At 38.6% G+C, this 19,955-nt stretch overlaps 1 protein-coding gene across 4 annotated transcripts in view; it reads right to left on the bottom strand.

Moving 5' to 3' along the window:
* The window catches only part of ARHGEF6 (Rac/Cdc42 guanine nucleotide exchange factor 6), a 105,181-nt gene that overhangs the window by 6,055 nt on the left and 79,171 nt on the right, over window positions 1-19,955 (bottom strand). Inside the window, exons 10-18 of one of the 4 annotated variants that reach the window (XM_058536840.1) lie at window positions 14,678-14,816; window positions 11,820-11,879; window positions 9,718-9,864; window positions 7,259-7,345; window positions 6,065-6,147; window positions 4,919-5,060; window positions 3,719-3,844; window positions 1,863-1,883; window positions 570-663 (exon numbers count right to left, since the gene is read on the bottom strand). In XM_058536840.1, the coding sequence (XP_058392823.1) occupies window positions 570-663; window positions 1,863-1,883; window positions 3,719-3,844; window positions 4,919-5,060; window positions 6,065-6,147; window positions 7,259-7,345; window positions 9,718-9,864; window positions 11,820-11,879; window positions 14,678-14,816 (899 nt within the window). The remainder of the gene's footprint in view (window positions 1-569; window positions 664-1,862; window positions 1,884-3,718; window positions 3,845-4,918; window positions 5,061-6,064; window positions 6,148-7,258; window positions 7,346-9,717; window positions 9,865-11,819; window positions 11,880-14,677; window positions 14,817-19,955) is intronic. The other 3 variants (XM_058536841.1, XM_058536839.1, XM_058536842.1) reach the window with 3 other exon arrangements.

The raw sequence follows: 19,955 nt of genomic DNA on the forward strand, positions 1-19,955 counted from the left end.
ATATTTTTGAGTGATACACACAGTTCTGTCACTCCTTTGTAATACATCGCTTGCCCCTTCACATGTCCCGAAGTACTTTTTTTCCAGCCATAGAGGCAAATATGTACATATCAATTGGCTGACCAACTTTGCAGTCCATCTCTAAATCAAGCCATGTTTCTACATGTCAGCAGGCTGATGCCTTGTCTAACTGAGAACATCATGGAGAATTAAATTTCCAGACGGATTTCAGCCTTCAGGTCGATTTAGTCTATCTCAGTAGAGGAAAATATCTCAGGCATCAGAAGCTAACAGGGAAAAAAATATATCCATAGCAAATGGGTCCCTTTAATGGTTCTAAACCAGGCGGGGCAAAATATTCAACATGAAAATCATACAGATAGTGTCTGCCTAAGATGACATAAAGTGCAGCAGATTATTCAAAAATCTTAAAGGTGACCAAATATTTCCGTGCATTTTTCTTTATATAACAGATGACACCGAGAACAAATTGCTCTAATCATCTGCTTTCAAAAAATTATTCTGTTAGTTCATCCATAACCAACTTTCAAAAAGTACAAAACACATACTTTTCCGAATCACATATTCCTCCTCTGATGGCTTTCTTTCAGTCTTTCTTTTATGAAGAAACTTCTTCATCGTTTTGGGGCTTTTACTAGACTCCTGTAAGGATAGAGGTTTCTTTATGAATTAAAATTCTCCCCCAAAAAAACAAAGTAAAAAGAGCAAATGAGATTAAATAGAATGCTCTCTCTTATTTTAACAGTCTCAGTTAGGAATGCACCAAAATTTAATACTATACACAACAAAAATGGCTCCAATAACTCTAAAAGGTTAAATAAAACAGAGGCAACGACATTATCCTCTCAATTGCCATAGAGATGGGAATAAGAATGGAGTGTGCCTACTGAAGATGCGGCAGATTCTCCAGGAGGCCAAATGCCTTTAGGGTACCATCTGCAGAGAAAGTAATGGATGTCAATCCTAGAGAAATAACGGTATTCCTAACTCGGTTCATATTCCCCACTGATAGAGTTTTAAGGGAATTAAATAAAAATTGTAACTACTAATGAAGTAAATACTGCTTTTCAAAGAGCTTTAAAACCATTTAAATAAATTTTCCTTAGCAACAGTCCCACAAAGAAGAATATTAATTTCTATTTGTCAGACGGGAAAATTAAGACAGAGAGACTAAGTAATTTCCCGGCAGTCAGAGAAAAGAGCCAAATGAAGGATTTCCTGATAAACAATTTTGGGTTATGAGTAAGTCACCTACTGCCAAGCTTAAATATACATATAAAGCCATATTTTAATTAGTATATAAAAGAGATATGAATTATTGAATTTGCTTTTGCCATATAAATAACCAGCAGGTCTAAACAAGTACTCATTATCAGTATCCAAGTAAACAGATTAGAATCTTAGACTTAGGCAACAAACCGAGTGATCATCTTATCCCAATCTCCCATGCAATGTATACATGTGATGCATGGATAATAATTAGTACCCTAAAAATATATGAAACAAAGAATTTAATTTCTTCCACTTAGCCACAGCGATCCACTTAAACGTGAAAACAGACAAACACAAAAAACTCACATGTGACAAAAATAACAGGAGAAAATAGCATTTAACAGGAAAATAGGCATTTTTAAGGCATTAGAAGATGACATTTTCATATGTATTTCACAAGAGCCTGCTTTTTGAAGAAAGTACTTACATGTCGGAATTGCATCTCTTCATATTTTAGCCACCAATTATAACAAGGGACAAAACAAGCATAAAAGAACGCTTCAATCATCAAAGTTTACAGCACAGCAATATGATGTCACTGTAAGCCAAAGATATTGTTCTACCCTTACCTTTAAGATATAAGACATCCTCTAAAGTGAATATGTAAAGAAAGAGAAGATGAGCGTGAGAGATCGATGGTTATAATGACCAAATCCATTTATCAATAATTCTAAAACAACATTTGAAATGTTAGTGTTATCAAAAATCACACAGAGAGAATATCATCATGTTTCCCACATTAGTTTAAGATGCAATATCATCATGCAAAAGCCCAAAGAATACAGTTCTGTGCAGAATAACAAATGCTGAAAATAACTGAAATACATACTACATAGTAAGAATATATTAATAACTCTCTTCTCACAGCAGAAACAAAGTGATCATGCCTTAGTTTTAATGGATTAGTTCTGTGAAGGATTAAGTCAACTTTACCCTTCAAAGCTCACCTTAATTTGAACTTAGTAACTGACAATTACAAAATATCCATCATTAAAAAGGGGACCTAGATAACTCTGAAGTGGCACTCTTGGTTTAGGTAATCAAAGAAGAAAATTGGATGATTGCAGGTATCACAGGTCAATTTCCAAAGCAAAGCTCTGAGGCTGTTTCCTGGCCAAATTCTGAATAGAAGTCACGCAAAAGACCCAGCTCAAAGATTATTTCTCCTATCAGGTCAGGTTGAAAGGATCAAAAAAAATCCTCCAGTGTCCAAATATTGTTCTTTTTTTACTGCACTAAAAGTTGGAGGCAACAATTAATCGAAACAGTAGCACGGTGTTTTAAATCCAAACAAACTCGAAATCGAGCTAAGTCTGCATCACTCATCAAAACACACATTTGATATAGAAATATATGCTGCCTTTGCACCATCATTCTAAGACACATCTCACAACTGTCACAAACTAAAATCTTCACTTAGTAAGACCTATTTAAAGCACAGTTACTAATAAATGAGGATCTTTTCGGAAAGCTGAAACGATGAGAAACAGGTTAGGGAAAAAAAAAACACTGTTTGGATGGAAAAGCTAACACTCCACACAGTTACGCAAGCTAGTGACCAACATTTCCTGACTGCAACTTCGAGAGAAAAAAAAACCTTGAAATCCCCACACTACCCAAATATCAAATGTCCTCTAAGGTTGTCACTTAGAAGCCTCTTTTTTTTTTTTTTTTTTTGGTGAGGAAGATTAGCCCTAAGCTAACATCTGTTGCCAATCCTCCTCTTTTTGCTGAGGAAGATTGGCCCTGGGCTAACATACGTGGCCATCTTCCTTTACTTGTTTTTTATAAGTGGGATGCCTGCCACAGCATGGCTTGATAAGCAGTACATAAGTCCACGCCCAGGATCTGAACCGGAGAACCCCAGGCCGCCGAAGCGGAACACGTGAACTCAACCACTACACCACCGGGCCGGCCCCTAGAAGCCTTTTTTTAAAAGACATTCCTTTCATTAAACTCTTTTCCCTTTCCAATTGCAGCAAATAGTTCAGACTTTCATAGTTCAGACTCATGGCTTGGTCCCATAAGACTTTACTGATTTGATTTAAGAGATCAAAATGATCCAAAATGCAGAATTGGGTCTGTTTGGTTGGAAATTCAACTCTAACGAAGTGGCTCTTGTGAGATGTGTGTACATCATCACCAATTTATAGAATTATCCTCATAAAGGTAACCAGAGGCACTTCAGGAGACCAGGGAAACTCATGCAGTGCACATAAACCCTATGGAGATTTAATAAGTATTTGTAGATGGACAATGGGGAAGTGGAAAATTAAGAAATAAAAAAATCACTGAATCTAGCAATTCAAGATTGGCTGACATGTATCATCTATCATAAATTCTAGCACATTCCCACAGAACTATTTGTAATAAGCTATGAAATTAGCTTGTCAGGAGCATTTTATACCATATGTAGCAAAATTACCTCTTTATAACCTAGTGCTGCTGATGGTCTAAGTGGAGGTGCAGGTCGTAGACAACTTAAACTCCACGGTTTTATAATTTGAGGAGGCTCCAAGGGTCCTCGGGGCTGTCCAGTAGAGCTAAAAGACTGGGAAAATGTCTGATGAGATGTTGGCAATCTGCCATCTGAACCCGACCTTGCGCCACACAGTGAAAGAACAATAGCTTCATTGGATCAGCAAAGCCAGCCATAGAAAGGGAAAGATAGGAAAACGAAAGTCTCCAGTTTGAGAACTGGCACTTTCCAGTCAAGATTTTGGGGTCTCTAAGGAACAGCACAAAATTGACTCCACATCCCATGATCCTGTCCTCCCTCTCTCTTCTGGAATTTCATTAAAGTCAGCTTTTTCCCTCTATAAGGGAGGAAAGTGGAGTGACAGGCAACATTTAATGAGTTCAGTCATGTGTTGGGCACTCAACTAGGTGCTTAAATAGGTTATTTCATCAGAACAACCTCAGACATAGACTCAGCAAAGTGAAGCAACTAGCTAGCAATTGGCAAAGCCAAGATTTGAACCCAGATCTAATGCCAAAGCCCATGTTCTTCCCACCACAACACACAGTACTCAAAACTGGAATTTTGGCATCACAGATTTGAGCGTGAAGAGACGACACAGCATATCTTCCATCTCACTCAGCAAGTACAGTAAAATCTCATCAACTCAAATTCCATGAATTCTAAATTTGTGATAACTTGGAAGAAGGCAATGCTGAAAGTTTACCCTTGAAGGTTACTGCGTGAAAGTGATAGCATACATGAGATTACATGGAGATGTTTAAGTACTTATGAAGGTAAACTATTCGTTTTGACTTAGCACATTATTAATATGAGACTAACAGTTGCTAATGAAAATAAATCTTGTTCATCATTAAAACATCTTAGCAGGACTTCTGGTTAGAAACACTTTGCTAGCAGTTCGCTGGAGTACCCTAATACCGTGAAACAAAACTGCACACCTCTAGGTAAAACTTTTTATTAATTTGGATGGGTCTCCCTCCACAACAAAAAATCAGAATTAGTGAGGTTTAACTGTACTTCAACACCTGCAAATATAGACTACCGACAGACTACAGACATGCACACTGCTTCTTTTCAGTCCTCAGCAGGCAGGATTTGACAAGAGACTCAACAATCCCTGGACAGAACAAATGGACTACTTACGGAATGAGCACTACAAGATGACGATGATGTTTTGGATAATGAACTGCAAGAGGCAGGTCCTCTGATCAGTTTGTACAGCTGCTCCAGCCATTCCTGGAAGTCCTGGTTGTTGTTGCAGTGGACCACAATTCTCTCCATTATGCTACCTGCATCACCCAATTACGAGCATTCGAAAACAAAAGGCAAGGAGAACCTTGAGCTTGCCTCATTCGTAAACATACTTCACGTAACTAGGAATTGAGTGTCCTAATTTTCAGGAGTTTTCATACCTATGGGGTAACCCTGTTGAAACTTCTATATCAGGAACAGATAAGCTGTGATAATAAAGTAAAGAAATAAATATTCATGTCTGATATATAAAACTGTCCTTGATTTCTACTGCTTACAGAATCTTAGAAGTAGTATAAAACTTCACTAGAAACAAACTCACAATCCAAAAATTTAAGCACAGAGTTCATAGTCTAAAATGAGAATATTGTACAACTTCACCCAATATCAAAGTTGAAACAAGATCCAACTAAGGCTGATTAGTCTTTAGGCCAATACCAAATCTTGGGCTCCCTATTGGGAAAGAGGGGTAAGGCCTGGGGCCACGATCCCAGTGTTAGCCTTTGTGCCATCTCAGTGTAAAAAGTGCCACCATTGCATGTAAATTGCAAAGGCCTAGCAAAGCGGACAACAGGCCAAAATGTCAGGGCCCGGCAATTTGCTTAATTTGTGAAGAAACTTTCATGGCTTTTCAGCACTTTTTAGAAACACAACCAAATCTTGCTAATTCATAGGCTGATGATCAAATTGCTGATAAAAGTCCACATCTTTGGCTCCACTGTCACCAGGGAATAGATGACAGAAGGGATAAAAACTTGCATTTATATCAGTCCGTTTTGTTATTTCTTAGCTCTAACAAGTAGCTCTTATGCAAGAGAAGATTGAAATTAATGGCAAAGCCGAGGCTTTCGAATGACCAGGAGACTTCTCTGTTCTATCACTGTAACCTAATTATGCTGGGAAATGGAGTATACTTCGTCATGTCCATGTAAGACTTGCTCGTGGACTATATAACAGAAAATAATAGCATTTATTTATCTAAACCCCACTTCATTCCAAAAAGGATTTGAAGTAGCTCTATGAAAAAAAGAAAATTACCTACCTGTGATTTCAAACGTGCAGTCATTCCCTTCAATTTCATCTAATCTAGTCACCACCATTCCTGCTATTGGTATTTTTCCCTACCAGAAAAAGAACATTCCCATTAATTCTGAGGTTATACGTGTCTCTGCTTATTTCTACTAGATTATCTGACCCTCTCAGGAGTCACTGCTGAACTATGGTTGACATATTTCTCTGGTTTGTCAATACATAAAATGTTTGCCTGCTTTAAATTTTAATCAGACAAGAAAGCAAGGAGAGGGGCCGGCCTCGTGGCTTAGTGGTTAAGTGCGCGTGCTCCTCTACTGGCAGCCGGGGTTCGGATCCCGGGCGCACACCGAGGCACTGCTTCTCCAGCCATGCTGAGGCCGCGTCCCACATACGGCAACTAGAAGGACGTACAACTTTGACGTACAAATATCTACTCGGGCTTTGGGGGAAAAAAAGGAGGAGGATTGGCAATAGATGTTAGCTCAGAGCCGGTCTTCCTCAGCAAAAACAGGAGGATTAACATGGATGTTAGCTCAGGGCTGATCTTCCTCACAAAAAAAAAAAGAAAGCAAGAAGAAAACGTGGGTTGTGTTTTGCTAACATACCCTAAACCATAAGGTCAGGATTTATAAACAGTTTACTTTTTCTAACACGTTTTCATGAGAATCAATAAACAAAGTATAAAAGACTTGAATTTTATGAAAATTGTTAATTGCTAGGCCAAGATATAATTAGGCAAGAGTAACTTATATTACTTATAATGCTCCATATTTTGGGAGTAGACTAAAGGAAGTTTAATTTCCTAAGGAGTTTGATGACTTGCATTTCGGAAACCTGAATCATGTGATGTGACTATAATAAGACAATCAAAGGAGCAGGTCCCAGCTTTATATTTTCTCAGCAATGATGATCTAATATAGGCCTGTAAAATGCTGCTGCCAATTTATCTAGTCGCAGACTTAGGTTTCTATTTATACATTCATAATCTAGCTTATAACCAGAGCAGTGGACAGTCAGGCTAAACTCATTACAGCAATGCAAAGGTCTTTGATCTTACAACCTGTTTAATTACAATGAAGGGTCAGAACATTCTGCCTTTTCTGGCTGGAGCTTTTGATGCCATAGTGGAAATATTGCATCTGGATGGAAACCTGTTTTCATTATGGGTCCTCCCGTTTGTTTTGTATGAAATCTACTAACCTGATAAATGAAGCCACTCATCCGAGGACTTGCAGATAACATTATCAAGACATTTGAAAATAACATGAAGTACCGCTCCTCTTTTTCCTGAAGTGGAATGAAAAATATTAAATGGAAAATAGAAATTGCACATTTTGTTTGTTAAGAATTTCTGGAATCACTGTTTTGTAACATAGATCTTATATAAGGCAATGAAATATGAACAATGATTTTTTTAAAAAGGTCATCCAACTTCAAAGCACAAAACTCACTGAATTTTACTTTGAAATGGATATAAACCCACAGAAGTCACACAGGTAACGCCTTCCTGCCCAAGCTGCAGCCAGAGGACAAATAAGTCTCTAGGTTTACAAAATGAAAATGATTTTACTTTGAAAAGTGGCAAAATGAAGGAGTTTCCAGGTGATAGGAAATTTATTATGCTCTAACATGTATGTTAAATTCTTATTCATAAAATTACTTTTAAACAGCAAGAACACAATAATTTTTGTACCCATGTAAAACAAAGAAGTAAGTACTTTTTAAAATGGCACTAAAGGAATTTATATACATAAGGGCTTCTCTGAACTCCTTAAATAGATATGCAATCAGTATATGCAAAAAATTACACTCAGCTCACATGTCCAGTCTTCTTAGCTATGATTATCCTATCCCCGTCTCGATCTCCTTCCTTCCGCTTGAGAACAGCAACCTTTGAAGGCTGACTCTTCTATCAAGGGCTCTGCATCCTTGCACAGCTTTCTCTTGCTTGGTTTCCTTCTACAGACATCTCATCCCGTCCTCCTCCTTCCAGCAGCCTCTCCTGTTTAACTAGATTTTTCTCTTTTGCCTTTACCATATGCACATCTCCTGTTCTAATAGGCCATCACTTGCCCCCGTGGCTCCTTGTAAATAATACCCCGTTTCTGGACATTTTATTGCCAGATTACTTGCTGCCTTCATTTTCTCCCCGTTGATCCATCCCTAACTGCACCCCCACTGCTCTCTCAAAGTCATCAATAACTGCCTTCTAACAAAATCCAATGGCTTCTTCTTGGTCTCCATACTCCTTGACCTCTGAACTTTCTGCAGCACTCAGCAGGCTGACCACTTTCAGATGCTCTTCCTGGAATTTCCATGATACCACATTCCACCAATTCTCTGTCTTCATCTTTGTCTTCTCTTTCTGGCACTGATTTCTCCTCCCTTCACCCAAGAGGTTTATCCCAAAGGTGTGAAAGACTAATAGCTAGACTCACTGCATTAACCTTCCCCAGGATATCTGCATTTTAAATGAGATTGCTTATTAACCCAAAGTAATGAATCTCTGACAGAGACCTGTCAGGGAATATAAGAAGATATTTTGGGAGAGGAAAGACAATTCTAACACCCAGTAAATCATACCAGGTGATGTAATCAACCTTCCTCCCCTCCCCTTCCTCCTTCCTAAAAGACATAATTCATCTTCAATGCTCTGTGCTTCTTTCTGGGTATTTACTTCCCAGGAAGGCACATCTATCAGGGACATCTAAACCTCTGCCTCTGCCTCTGCCCTCTTATCCACATTTCTATCTGTTTTAACAGCTGCCTACAAGACATCTCCACCTAGATACCTACAGTCACTTGAAAGTTAACACGTCTAAAATTACATTCGTCATCTCCTCTAGCCCATGGGCCACCACTTCCTATAGACTTTCCCTTCTAAACGTGTCTCAGATTTGCCCCTTAAGTTTCATTCTCTCCGCCACCACCTTCGTCCGGGGTACTTCTCACTTTCCAACCCAGCTGATCTTTCTGTTTCTAGCCCCACCCCTCCAGTTTACCTGACATATGTGGTTGTCAGACTAAGTATCATAAATACCCCTTTCATTGTGTTTCTCTACTACCCAGGACTCTAATAGTTTCCTATTGTCTGCTGCGTCAATCTGAACTACTCTTGCCTGACATCCAAGGTCCTTTATGACCTAACTCTACCTGACATAATCAATCTTCTCTTTTAATCTGCCCAACATGCTTTCTCTGATCCTAACAGAGTGGCTTCCTCACTGTCCTGCAGAAGAAAAGGCCATTTTCCTGTTCCCTCCTGAGATAAGAATGATCTCTACCTTACGGAATCCTCCCCTTTTCTCTTCATGGCCCTCTTCCTCAAGTCCCATTTCCATAAAGTCTTCTTCTTACTCTCTCCCTTCTCTGAACGTCTATGGAATCCACTGTGAGATCGCACAACCTGGCATTGACTATTTTGGTTTGTTTTCTAGTTGCAGCTTGTGTTTTCACCTGTTTTTAAGGAATTCTTTGAAGGCAGGGATCATTGTGTGTTCTTTCCTCCTATCTCCCACAGCACCTAGCAGAGTGTTGGGCAAAGAATAGTTGCTCAGTTTCTTTGAATGTTTGAGCATTTTACCTTGATGGAAGAACAAATCAAGGAAGAAGAATATGAAAGATGGGAAGAGATGATGTTGAGATTTTAAATATCTTACCTCACATGTTCCATACTGCACCATTACTTGTGACATAAAAATCACATTTCCCAAGGTTTTGATATCCTCCCCTTCCCATGCCTGAATAGGTTCAGAAAGTATCTGCAACTCCAGCTGTTTTCTCTTTCTTAGATCTTGGCACTGCCCCTATAGAACCAGAGCAGAACATAATGGAATAGGAATTCTTATGAAACAAACCTAAAGGAAGACCAAAGTAAGATGTGGCTCTTGACTCTCAGCTTTCCACTGAGTCCCTATTCCTCATCACAAATCCCATCACCAGATCCGTTCCTGACAGACAGAAAGATCTACTACACTAAATTTTTAGCCTTGAGCCCCCAAAAGTTTTGTGAGGAAGAGCTACTTTTCATTTTGCCAAAACATCAAGATAAAATGTTGATGATGGGGCTTGTTTCTCCCTCTTTGCAAGGAGTGTGGGAAGACAAGTAGCAGAGTCATATGAAGCAGGTCCAGGAGAGCAACTGGAAGATTCAGGGCCGCTGGTTAGTGTCCTCATTCGAGCTCCTCTCCATCTGGTCTCTCTTTGCATAAATAGCACTGTAGTTGCAAAGCAATTTTATTTTTCTAACGTATGCCCAGTTTCCAACCAAGTAATATCTTAATAAAAAAACAAACAAAAAGCTGACTCCAGGAGTTATATAAAAAGGGAAAATTAAATTCCTTATGCCACAGTGAATCAAACTGATCTATAATGAAACATGCGCCCTGCCCTATACTTTGTTTAGGGACTAGTAGTAGATTGTTATGAAAAAAAATCCTAAATTAATTTTTATTCCTAAAAGGATTGGAAAAAAGAGACACAACTGAATTTCACAATACAAACTGAAAATAAAAACCAAGAAACAATATGTGGGATTTCAATACTATCACTGCTTCAGAAAGTGTGAGGTTATCTTAGAGTAATTTAACAGTATTCATGCTGAATTGAGTATGAAAATAAGCATATGGCTATGTTACTTTCCAAATAAATGTCATAGTTTTTTAGAGTGTGTTTTCCATAAATCTCTGCTGCCCCTTTCAGCTAAACAGAAACTTGAAGAAATAAATTCATTGTACACATATTTTTAAAGCATCTATAGTGGGAAGTAATATACTATAGCCATCAAAGCAAGTTTTAGAACATGTAAAATGATCAGAAAGAAATACTGTTTTAAAAAAGTGGCACTTTATATTCAACTTACACAGGAAAAAATTAAAGAGACATAAATGATAATAAATGCCATGGGTTTCAGTGGGCTGTTCTATTAGGTTTAACTATGTAGAACTGCCGATGTTGAACTGTTTTTGACCTACGACAACAGCAATTTTAACCTAATACACTACTCTGGTATTCAACTTGGCTGTTTAACCATGAACACGTTAGGTACTGACCTTTCAACAGCAATAAAAACAAGGTGATGGTGAATGTTGCCTCACAACCTTACAGCAAGAATCAATAATTAAACATTGATCCCAATCACTTCAAATGCTACAGAAATGTCTAAAATAAAGCTAAATTTAATCACTCAAAATAACATTTTCTTTCCTCCTAAAATGCCACCAAGTGGTTTTACATCAGTGGGTTCAAGAAGACATTAACCATCATGCTCAAGATACAAGATTACAGGTAACTTTGGTAGCAATCTATATAAAGCAATTGTATTTTAGTAGGTTTTTTTCCTTTTAGATTTGATAAAAAGATTTCTCTTTCATACGCAAAGAATAAACTCACACTTTTTGGCATAAGTAGATGAATCCAGTATTGATGCCAATCAGTGAACGACAAGTTGCACAGACATAAGGTGAGCTATATGGGGGTAAAGACAAAGAGACAAAAGGAAACCCCCCACCTACACAGCAATGCTTAATGTGGCAGAGACTTCAAATGTGAGTGCTTTATACCCTCAGCCTGGCAACCTTTCATAGGTAAGCATGATTTTTGGAAGAAAAAATTAAATGAAACAATCACTGCGATACTGTCACTAAAGCTCATTGTTTCCACTCTAAAGACCTTTGATAAGGAAAGAAATGTTACACACAAATCACTCTTTCAGGAACAAAGCATACAAAATGGAGAATTATAATTTTAGAGCATCACTTACCATGAGAGCTTTGAATGCTATGATTGCTTTCAGAATATCCTGATGATCTGGATGCGTATCCTATTAAAGGAATACATTTTAAAACAATATTAAAGGAGAATGGATCAGCAGTTGCCAGGGTTAGGGGTGGGAGGAGGGTGTGGCTGCAAAGAGATAGAAAGAGGAAATTTTGGGAAATGATGGCACTGTTCTGTATCTCGATTGTGGTGGTGGTAACATGAATCTATACCTCCGTTAAAAGTCATAGAACTGTGCGCCAAAAGAAAAAAAGTAAATTTTACTGTATGCTAATTTGAAGATAAAAAATAAAACAGCATTTGAGCATTTTGAATCTCAGTACCTCCAATTATTATGTACTAAGAAATTAAGACAGCTGGTAACACATCATACATTTCATAACATATACTAAGATGTGGTTATTGAGGCAAGAGTTGCCATTTCTCTTTTTGTTATTATACTTCAGATAACAATAATTATCTGGGGGACATCCTTAGGTCACATTGTTAGTAAATGACAAGAGGTAGAGAATTGTGGAAACAGTGGTGGTTAGAGAAAAATCAATCCAATCTCCTTTCCTAAAATGCCTCCTTTTTCTTTTGGCAGACTCAACATGGCAGATGGGAAAAAATTCCAAGTTTCATACTATGTGCTCCCTCTTGAGCAATGTTATTACTTATGGTCCGCAATGCTATGGCACTTCTAACCCCGAAAAGTTGACGGGTTCAAACACGGCTTTGAGGAATCCACATTTCCAAAATTGTTTGTGAAGGGAAAGCAGAGCTTCTTAGGGTAGATGTATACCTAACATTGGGGTGTAAGGAGTGTAGATGTGTACCTAACCTTGGCGGTATATATATACCTAACCTTTGGAATTCAGCTGGAATAATGGGAAAACAAAATCTGCTGTTCGACCAGCCTTGGGTGATAAAATACAAGCTGAACAGACTAGGGATCTGACTCAAGCCAAGAATAGTATTGCTTATGTAAAAAAGGTTGTATTCTTTTATAGTTAAATTTATCCTTACCCAAATCAGCTGATAACTGAGAAGTTCAGGTTCTACTCTACCATTAGCCAGCAGCCACGCTAAATGATCAGAAAGCTGGATAAAGTGTCTCACCAGATGGTGAACTAGTGCTAAGGATGTGTATTATCTGATGGTGGGAAATGGACGGCAGCCAAAGGCAAGTGACCAACAGCAAACGGAGGCAGGAGTAGAAATAGGCTTTGATTCAAGGAAGGCCAAGACAAAGAACACAGGCAGTAAGAGCATCTGGGGATTTTTTCCCCCCAAATTAAGTGTATATTAATACTTCAACAGTGAGCAGTAACAGAAACTGAGGCCACTAGTTTCTGGATTTTTGTGATAAGAAAGGAGGGGCAAACCTCAAACGGTTCAGCAAACTGGTTTAGCTTCTGGAAAGGCATCCAGATGTCAACACCTTCCCAAGCCCTAACTGAAATTTCATTCCGGCAGGCTTTACTCACTAGCTCCCCACTGCCTCTAGCTTTCTGGCAGGTCAAATAACCTGAGAATGTGGTTTCGCTCAGCGTACATGCTTTCAATCCTTACAAATGCTGACAAGACCGGCAGTGTGCAACCTTTTTCTTTAAAGATAATCAAACCTTTTAAAACCTCAAAACCTTTCCCCAGACACAGGAAGAGCCTACCCCAGCGGGCCCTCCTCTCCCACTCACGTCTTAATCCCCCATGCTCGATTGCACAAGCACAGCTCAAGAAGCTCTCCCTGTTGATTGGGTTTTAATTAGAGGCTCTGGGCTCTTTATGAAAAAATATTCAATTATCAGGCCTCGTTGAAAATCTTAATATTTACAAAAGGATTATAGGTATGCTACAGCTGTTGCAAGTAAACTGTAAGTTTATAAACAAAAATGTGAGTGAACATTCACCTAGAGGTATGGATGCATAGAGAGATAAACCAACATTGGATCCATTTATTAATTTATAAGGAAATACCAGAATCTTCCATTGTAATTCGGAGTCAGAAAGGTGAATGACTCTGGATTATAATGGAAGTGCTCTGGAGATAAATATTTCTGTCTATAGTGAAAGTGTTCTTTATATTTTCTGATGTTGTTTTGCTTTGTCTATCTCCCACAATAAAGATGGTTCATATACCAGAACAACAGAAGATTTCTTGGTCGATTTTGATTGAACCACCATCTACAGATGAGAGGGCAGAAGAAAACCTGTCAATAAGTTAGCATAGACTTGAGGGAAGCAACAGGACCAAGGCTGGGAGGAGAAGAAGGGGAGGGAGAATGATCATGAATATTTAGTAGTAAAGGATGGGGATCTTCCATTATAAGATGAATAAGTATGGAGATCTAATGTACAGCATGGTGATTAGTTTATAACACTATATTGTATACTTGAAATCTGCTAAGAGAGTAAATCTTAAGTGTTCTCATCATTTAAAAAAAAATGGTAACTATGTGAGGTGACGGATGTGTTAATTAACTTGATTGTGGTAATCATTTCACAATGTATAAATATATTAAATCATCACATTATACACTTTAAAAAATCACACTGTACAGCCTAAAGATATACAATATTTATTTGTCAATCATACCTCAATAGAGCTGGAAAAATATATAAAAATAAGTAAAAACTAAAAAATCTTGAGGAAAAAAAAAAGAATGTCCCCTTCTTATTTTGCTGCATAAAGAGGAAAACTAGAAGCCCAGGAAGAGGGAAGATTGAATCAAGTACATTTTGAAACCAAAGCTTTTTCTGAATTCCTCAGCAAGGTTAGTTTGGATGCAGACTGGCTGCTTCCTCCAGAGCAGAGGCCCGTACTTGTACACGAGCTTAAAAAAGCTCGCCTTCCCTTACCTCCATATGCCGTTCCAACTCTTGCAAGAGAGTAACATACTTTTCCAGTCGCATGAATGGTTTGCTGAGGCTTGTTGTTAAAATAAGGATCCCTGGGCTGGATGCACCTTGACTTTCCATAAACTGTTCCAGATCATCACTAGCAAAAGAACGAATATAGTCTTGTTACTGCTTAATATCTCAAGTAAAGAATTATCAACAGAACATTATTTTACTGTATTCCACACAATATAAAACCAAATAAAACTTGTTTCACTAGTCTGAATGCTGTCCAGTTCATTTCAACTCAATTCAATAAATCTTTATTTAGCTCCTCCTATGCAATCAGCATTGTGCCCAGCACTTGGACTATAGTGGTGAGCCGGACAGTCACGATCCCTGGCTTCATTTTCTCATCCAACAATTATTTATTGAGCATCTACTAAGTGACAGGCTCTGTTTTCTGCTAGGGATACAGCAGTGAACAAAACAAAAATCCCTGCCCTTAAGGAGCCTGCACCCATGGGCACAGGGCACACGGTCTATCAGATGACCTCGATGCAAGGTTTAAAAAAATATTTTCTTAGTCATTTCAAACATTCTAGTTATTGGCTGGTCAGATGTTAAGGGTAGCAACTCACCAAGCGCTCCCTATCACCAGGGCTCTCACTTGTAATGTTCCAGAATCAAGTTCAAAATTCAGATAGCAGCATGTTTGTATGACTGACCACAACGTCACGTAAAAGCCTACCCAAACAATTCCATAAGGCAACAACTTGATTAAAAAAAAGACTGTATTAATGTTTTATGAACTATGTCTTGTAAATGTCCAATTCTAAGCTTATGCTTTCTCCGTCCTTTAGCATCCTCTGGATTGTCTCCTTTCCACCAATGGGATATTGAGTCCCGGGGCTGCAAGATCGTTTTATACATTTACACACAATATAATTAAAGAAGGACACTTATTGCCTAACTGACAGCATATTTTGAAAGTTCTGCTTATCACTTGACCCCTTTACCTCCTTCTCGTCCATGCATATCTAGTCACAAGTCTTCTTGTATCTGTTTATTCCTTTCCATTCCCACTGCCACTGCCTTAGTTCAGGCCTTCATCTCATCCGATCTGGTTCACTTCAATAGTCCAACTGGTCTCCTGGCTTGCAAGCTTTTTTGCTTCTAAACCATCCTATAGACCACCACCGGAATCCTGTTGCTTTCCTACTCAAGAACCTCTGATTGCTGACAAGATCAAGTCTTCACTTTGTAGACTCCTAGTAGCTCCACCAATCTTTCCCATCACGCTCCCATAGGAACCCTCTACTACAAAATGACCTACTCATTCTGCATCTTATGCAGCGGTTCTCAACTGTGATGGGTTGCAATAGTTGTAAAATGTGTTCAAAGAAACTTTCTTTCAGTAATAAAATACTAGGGAGGCTAGGAATGGGGTGGATTGCAGGTTATCCCTATTAAGAGACACTCTCCCTCCTTGGGCTTTTGTGAGCAGGAGAGAAAAGGATGGGGTTTCAGCTTATGTACCAGCAGCCTTGAGGCATGCAGTATCACACGCATGTCAGAGGGTATAAAGGGCTTAAGGGAAGCTAGATTGCATCTGAATGGTCACATCTAACAATCGATGCTGAGTATTTTATCAGTTTTTGCAGTCTTGTTCCAGAAGCAGCTGAGAGGAGGGAAGTGTCCCGGCCTCAGTCATAAAACAGATTTGGTGACCTTGGATCAGTTACCTAGCCTCAGCTGACTCATCTGTAAAATAGAGATAAAGCCTACTTCCTACTAAAATTGTGAAGATTATATATTGAGATTTGTACTGTTTCACACTAAGATCTTTGCATGCATTTGTTCTTGTTTAATATTCACAAGAACATCTCAATATAGGTGTTATCCTCATTGTACAGATGAGAAACCTGAGCCTCAGGAAGGGTGAGTAATAGCAAGTAAATGGCTAAGTTGGGGTTCATACCCAGGTCTGAAGTCAAAGCCTCAGGTCTTTCCATGACACCACACTGCCTCTGTACAGGAAGTATTTGGTAAGCTTTAAAGTAGTTAATAGATGCAATTTTATTTCTATTATTATTATTCCAAGTCAAATACCTTGCTCAAATCACATCTTTAAAAACTACGATTAAGCTGTGATTTCCAGCTTAATGGAAACTCGATTGATGTTTCATTTCCAATCAAGAGCATAAGTGCACAAAGAGGTTTAAAAATTCAACGCATAAAAAATATAATTAGGAAAATAACTTGAATTTGGAGAGTGCATTTGAGTAGAAATGTAATTTAGAGAAAATCATTTTCTTAATTTCTTTTCAATTTGGTAAACAAGTCTTATGTTTTCTTTCCATGTCTAAATAACTGCCCTCATTCTCATCTAATTGATACAAGGGTTACAACAATTAAAAGCTAATGCTAATGTGTACTTTGTTATTACTTTCCATGCAGCATTCTAACTTCTGGGGTTGTTAAATATTATAAAAGATTTTTTTTTTAATTTTCAGTATAACGTGAGATCACTATCTTAGAGTAAAATACTGGCAATTTGGAAGAAAAGAACATTTTCCTAGTGCAACGCAAGAACAAAACTGTCTTATAAAGCCACGGCCCATTATGTTAAATAGATCCTAAAAGACACAGTTACTTAGGCAAATAAATTTAATACACAAATTAATATTGTTATACACAAATAGAATACACAAATATATATCGTCATACCAAAAAACAATGGGTCTTAAAAATGCAGTTTTTAATTTTATGCAGCCTGTTTGAAATGTCAGTGGGTTAAGACTTGCTTTTCAAGCTTAACATGTTCTATATCTGTGATGTGATACAACAGAGGTAGTTCTCAATGTAGGAATGTTGTTTGAAACTCAACATATGTTTATCTCATAGAATGCATGGTGGATGGGGCTCTGGTATGTTCTGGGTCAGGCTAAAAAGCTCAAGAAAACTATCGTATATTGTAATACAACTACAGAGCTTAACCATCTCATATAACAGTATTTCTGTGGCATCTTTGCTTAGATTTCTACTTTCAATGATGATAACTCTACCTAGAGCAGTCCTAGAAAAGGATCGGGTATTTCTTCTCCCCAGCTCACTCCCTCCCCACCAGCCTTTCTTGAGAATCACTGTGGCCCGGAAAAGGAAAGTGAGGCATGAGGTGCTGGGAGGCCCGGGGCTTTGGCCAGTGGAAAATCCCAGGGATGCCACTCACACTGAGTTGGGTGGATTTCTATTATCCCTTTTTCATTTATCCAGTTCCAGAGACTGGGCGGTCTGCTTCTTTTTTGTCCCCACCACTTTTTGTTTGTGATCAACCTCACTTGCTCCCTTCCCTGGTTCCTCAAAGACAGAAACAGCACAGAATTATTCCTATGCTCCTTCCCCGAAGCAAGTACACAATTCTTTGGGTTTTTCTCAAAGCCTTCATTGCTGACAACAATGGTAAACATAGGGTGAATAAAACCAACAAGAGGAAAGTACACAGTGGTGCTTGTGGTAGTCGCTGCAATAGAGACAGAAGGAAGGTCCAGATCTATCTTAGCGCTCTCTCCTCCTCTCCCTGCTCTCTTAACTTGGGGACTCTCTCCCTAGTCAAAAGGATGGACGCCACACCGAAGCATGGGAGTGGGTATTTTTGTAAAAGAGAGGTTATTCCCAGGAAGAAACATGAGCTACAGTAGCAAGCCAGAAGGGGAGAGAGAGGGGAAATCCCAAAAGACCTCACTCAGGGGATAGCAAAAGACTGGGGCGGCCATTCAAATATATGTAAATAGGGAGGACACATCAAAGGTGGGGTCTGCTTATGTATCCAAATTCAGATAATAAATACATTACTGCATTTTTTAACAAGATACCAACATGCACTCATACAATTTTAAGGCCGCATGCCTTCTCATTGCCAATTGTGAAGCTCATTTCTGGTATGATGTTGCCACCTGCAGGCTGAAACAAAGAAGTTCACCTGACTGGCCTGCTCAGGCTCAGTGCTTTTCCTGCTTCTAAGCATCTACAGGTTCAGCAGAAATCCACCAATGCCCCTATTTCGGCTGAAACCTTCATCGAAAACAGGATTTTAATCTGAATTTTTTGTGAATTTCACTCAACTATGCTTTGCCTCTAGTATGTCAGCATAAATAACCACAAGATGCATGCAAAATAGCCAAGATTAGATTAGAAGCACATCTGAAGAAAACCCCCAAATATTTTAATTTAGTTTTCATCCCTTACATGTAAATAAATGAGTAAGATAAAAATTCAGTTCTACGGGACTCTAGTGAGTCTTTCATCACTTCAAAGGATATCATAAAATTCTCAAACAACATCACTAACCAAAATCAAGCAAACAGTGGAATAATAATTCCCCAAAACGTTGAGAATCTTTAAATTAACTATGTAACAAACTTTAAATCATTGGGGCTGGCCCGGTGGTGTAGCGGTTAAGTTCATGTGCTCTGCCTCAGCAGCACGGGGTTCGCAGGTTCGGATCCCGGGTGCGGACCTACGCACCACTTATCAAGCCATGCTGTGGCAGGCATCCCACATATAAAGCAGAGGAAGGTGAGCATGGGTGTTAGCCCAGAGCCAATCTTCCTCAGCAGAAAGAGGAGGATTGGCAATGGATGTTAGCTCAGGGCTGATCTTCCTCACAAAAAAAAACAACAACTTTAAATCATGATGTTTGAAGGAATCTCTACTGTTATTTATAAAATTAAATTCCTAATATGGGGAAATGCAGTAAGTAACATTTTAGCACACAGAGTTACAACAGAAACTTCTCTAAACACTACAAAATTTGCTATTTGAGGGGCTGGCCTGGTGGCGTAGTGGTTCAGTTCATGTGCTCTGCTTCAGTGGCCCAGGATTCACGGGCTCAGATCCTGGGCGCAGACCTACTCACCACTCATCAAGCCATGCTGTGGCAGCGTCCCACATACAAAATAGACGAGGATGGGCACAGATGTTAGCTCAGGGACAATCTTCCACAGCAAAAAGAGGAAGATTGGCAACAGACGTCAGCTCAAGGCCAATCTTCCTCACAAAAAAAAAAAAAAAGAAAGAAAAAAAAAACCTTCTATTTGAGGTATAACCACTTCTTTCCGGTATTTAGCCAGAAATGCTGTTCTCAGATTAAAAGGAAAAGAACATGTGTTCATAAAAATGGTAAGCTAACATGAGGGGGATCTCCTTTTACTGGTATTAAGAAATATGTCCTTATACACACAGGATGTTTATGTATCCATCACAGAAAAAATGCATCTGAACTATTTTTTCTTTATTA

The sequence above is a fragment of the Diceros bicornis genome, chromosome X, assembly GCF_020826845.1.
Source record: "Diceros bicornis minor isolate mBicDic1 chromosome X, mDicBic1.mat.cur, whole genome shotgun sequence".
Classification (NCBI taxonomy): domain Eukaryota; kingdom Metazoa; phylum Chordata; class Mammalia; order Perissodactyla; family Rhinocerotidae; genus Diceros; species Diceros bicornis.